Source organism: Grammomys surdaster, unplaced genomic scaffold (genome assembly GCF_004785775.1).
Source record: "Grammomys surdaster isolate TR1022 unplaced genomic scaffold, NIH_TR_1.0 158478, whole genome shotgun sequence".
Classification (NCBI taxonomy): Eukaryota; Metazoa; Chordata; class Mammalia; order Rodentia; family Muridae; genus Grammomys; species Grammomys surdaster.
Genome location: NW_021623084.1, coordinates 1 through 3,399, shown reverse-complemented (window position 1 = coordinate 3,399; position 3,399 = coordinate 1). Strand labels below are relative to the sequence as shown.

Sequence of the window (3,399 nt, the reverse complement as noted above, 5' to 3'; positions counted from 1 at the left end):
CCCCCCCCCCTCTCTCTCTCCTCTCTTTCTCCCCTACTCATAGTAGTCTCATCATTTATTTTAAAGTTGTAAATGGATCATCAACATGTAGCCCTTCCAACTTTAGTCCGATGTCGTATGGTATAGTGCCTCTCAAAAATAATTATACTGTATGAATTTCACAGTGTTCGTGAAAAGGAACAAAAGTATGAAAAGTTGAAGAACTCAATTAAAGTTTTTATACACAGCATTTGGGCTGGACAGAATATATTTTCTGATTATTCAGAATTTACTCTTGCTAATTTACATAAAATTTTGGTGCTAGGGAGCTTCAGGACGGAAGGTGCTTCTCCTGCTCTCAAGAGAACTTAAGTGTGGCTATAACCATACAATTGAACGTACTGATGTTTGGGAGCATGCCAATCTTAAAGTGTTGTCTTTCCAGGGTTTCAAAAACTATTCATTTTTTTATAGATTCAATTATTTTCTTTTAGATAGTAACATTCAAATATTAGATAGATACCTCTGGACAACAGAACACGAAAACAAAAAATTTTAAATAAATTTAACAAAAATACTAATTTGCCATGTAAAAATTTTTAAAATTTCATTCTGTGGCTTTGGCTGCTTCCACATGTTATTTTTCAATGTAGAAAATTCAAACAATCCAAATGATAATATTTTTTTCCACAATAATTAATTCTATATTTTCACACCATTTAATTACAATGTTGTAGGTAGAAATCTGCTGTAAATTGACAATTTTCATCCCCAAATATTCCTACATCAAGACAGATTGAAATAGGAAGGGAGGACCTCTCAATAGGAAGTAACAAAATTATTTGCCTTAAGGCACTGTATTTATGTCAAGTATTAATAATAAAATGATTAAAACACTTAAAACCATTCACCTGCATATTCTGTTGAAAGTTTAATGTGCCTTCATTTGCATCCACGGTTTACAATTCAACTCATCATCCGAACACATGCCTCAGTAAATGTCTGCTTATGCAAAGGAACGCACACTACATCACTTACAATGGCTTAAGTGAAGAACGGTCATTTCCGGTACATTTTAGTAGCAATATAGGGTTGTATATAAGCAAACAAAATATTGAAACACTAATTGTGGTAGTCAATAAAGATAATAAATTAATTGTACTACTTCTGCCTGTGTACAAAACACCTAAGATATGACAAATGACTGTATATTATGTTCACACTTCATCAGCTGTAGACAAAGCTGTGTTACCATCATATGTAATAGGCGTGTGGGGGAGGAAAACACATACATGCACAATGGAGTTGCTTTGCTCAGGTGTCAAGAAAAATGAAATTGGTGTTTTCAGGAAAAAATGAAACTCCAGATCATCTAGCCTAAATTATCACACTTTAACACAATTAGCACGTGAAAGCAAAGTGGGGCATTTAGGAGACTGATGGGGAGAAACAGTGGGATTATAGAAGGTGAAAATTAGGTGAATGTTATCATGATGTGGTATATGCATCTCTGAAAATGTCCCAATGAATTGTACTTAGCATAGTTAAAGCATAGCAGTGAAAGTTTAAAACAAACAAACAAAAAAAGAACTACTTAGCTAGTTACATGCACAGCCTCAACATGATACAATTTGAAGTGGAAAAATTTCCAATATAGTCATAAATGCGGAGGAAGAAATTATTCCTAATTTCTTAGAACAGAAACAGAACAAAGATACTTATTCTCTTTTAAATTAGTGAAGAAAAACATGCATTAGAATTGGATTGATAAAATATGAAGCACAGAACAAAAAAAAACAAGAAAGAAAAGAAAAAAGTTAAAAAAAAACACCAAGAAATTAATTCTTATTCAGTTACCAAAACATGGGTGCCCTAACACTAAAATTCTGTTGGATTCCTGAACGACACTACTGCGAATAATGGTTCAGGAATCTGAAATCTGTTGTCCCAGAGTCTCCGCTAAGACACACCTCATACTGGTAGCTCTGGGACAGTGTCCCCATACCGCTGACGTCCATCAAGTGGCCAGGAAAGTGTCCCTCTGGCACAGAGCAGCCTCCCAGAGAAGCCTTCCTGACCCTCCTGCACAACCTCACCCCCACGAACAACAGCACAGACAGTAGGAAGAGCGAAGACACAGAGGCCAAGGCAACAACAAGGTAAAGTGTGAGCAAGTCTTCTTCCTGTGAAGGGTCACGCGCCACCTCTGGCAGGGGCAGGTAGGGCTGAGAGAAGCCATCCACTACTAGCACGTGCAGAGTGACACTGGCAGAGCGCGGGGGATCGCCATTGTCCTTGACCAGTAGCACCAGCCTGTGCTTGGGTGCATCGCGCTCGCTCAGTAGCCTGGTGGTGCGCACCTCGCCATTGTGCGCCCACACGCTGAACAGCCCAGGCTCCGTGGCCTTGAGCAGCTGGAATGACAGCCAGGCATTCTGGCCAGAGTCAGAGTCCACTGCTACAACTTTGGTGACCAGGTAGCCGGGCTCTGCCGCCCTGGGCACCAGCTCAGTGCAGGGCACGGATGCATTTTGCAACGGGTAGAGCACGAAGGGTGCATTGTCATTGTCATCCATCACCACCACCCGCACCAGAGCCTGGCTGCTGAGTGCAGGCGAGCCTCCGTCTGTGGCAGCAACAAGAAATTCGAAGGTCTGCAGGGCCTCGTAGTCCATTGCCCTGAGCGCAAACAGCTGCCCGTTGTCTGCATTGATGGAGACCAGCGAGTCGAGGGCCAGCTGCGGGTCTTGGGGCGGTAGCAGCGAGTAGGTGATGTGGGCATTGGAGCCTGAGTCTGAGTCTGTGGCACTGATGGTGCCTATGTGCAGGGCAGGGCTGTTGTTCTCATGGACCAACAGGGTGTAGGAGGTTTGGGTGAAGGCAGGGGCATTGTCGTTGATGTCTATGACGTGCACTGTTATGGTGTGCTGAATTGTGAGCCTGGGTGTGCCCAGATCGGAGACAGTGATGGTGATATTGTACTCAGCTCTGCTCTCTCTGTCCAGTGGCCCCTCTGTCACTAAAGAATAGTAACTCTCGAATGTGGGTTTTAAAAGAAATGGAAGTTCATTCTGAATAGAACAAACCATCTTTCCATTATCCCCAGAATCTGGGTCAGAGACACTGAAAACAGCAACTACAGCCTCAGGAGCATTTTCTGGGATGGAATTAGTGAGTGAAGATATGGTGAGTTTAGGGGCATTGTCGTTCACATCCAACACCTGTATAGCTACAGTGCATTTTCCTGAAAGACCTCCACTGTCTCTGGCTACAATTTCCATGTTATAATATGGAGTTGTCTCAAAATCCAATGCCCCTTTAAGACGAATTTCTCCTGTGGCTTCATCTATTACAAATGGTTGAGAACCTCCACTGCCTTGAAACAGAGAATAGGCTACATTGCCATGTATGCCAGCATCT

The 3,399-nt window shown here is 42.0% G+C and overlaps 1 protein-coding gene across 1 annotated transcript; it reads right to left on the bottom strand.

Moving 5' to 3' along the window:
• Window positions 1-1,855: 1,855 nt before the first annotated feature.
• LOC114615820 (protocadherin beta-6) lies at window positions 1,856-3,395 on the bottom strand (the record flags this gene model as incomplete). Its single annotated transcript, XM_028761430.1, has 1 exon — window positions 1,856-3,395. A coding segment is annotated over one exon (1,509 nt), but the record flags the coding sequence as incomplete, so codon positions are not given.
• Between the last annotated feature and the right edge of the window lie 4 nt (window positions 3,396-3,399).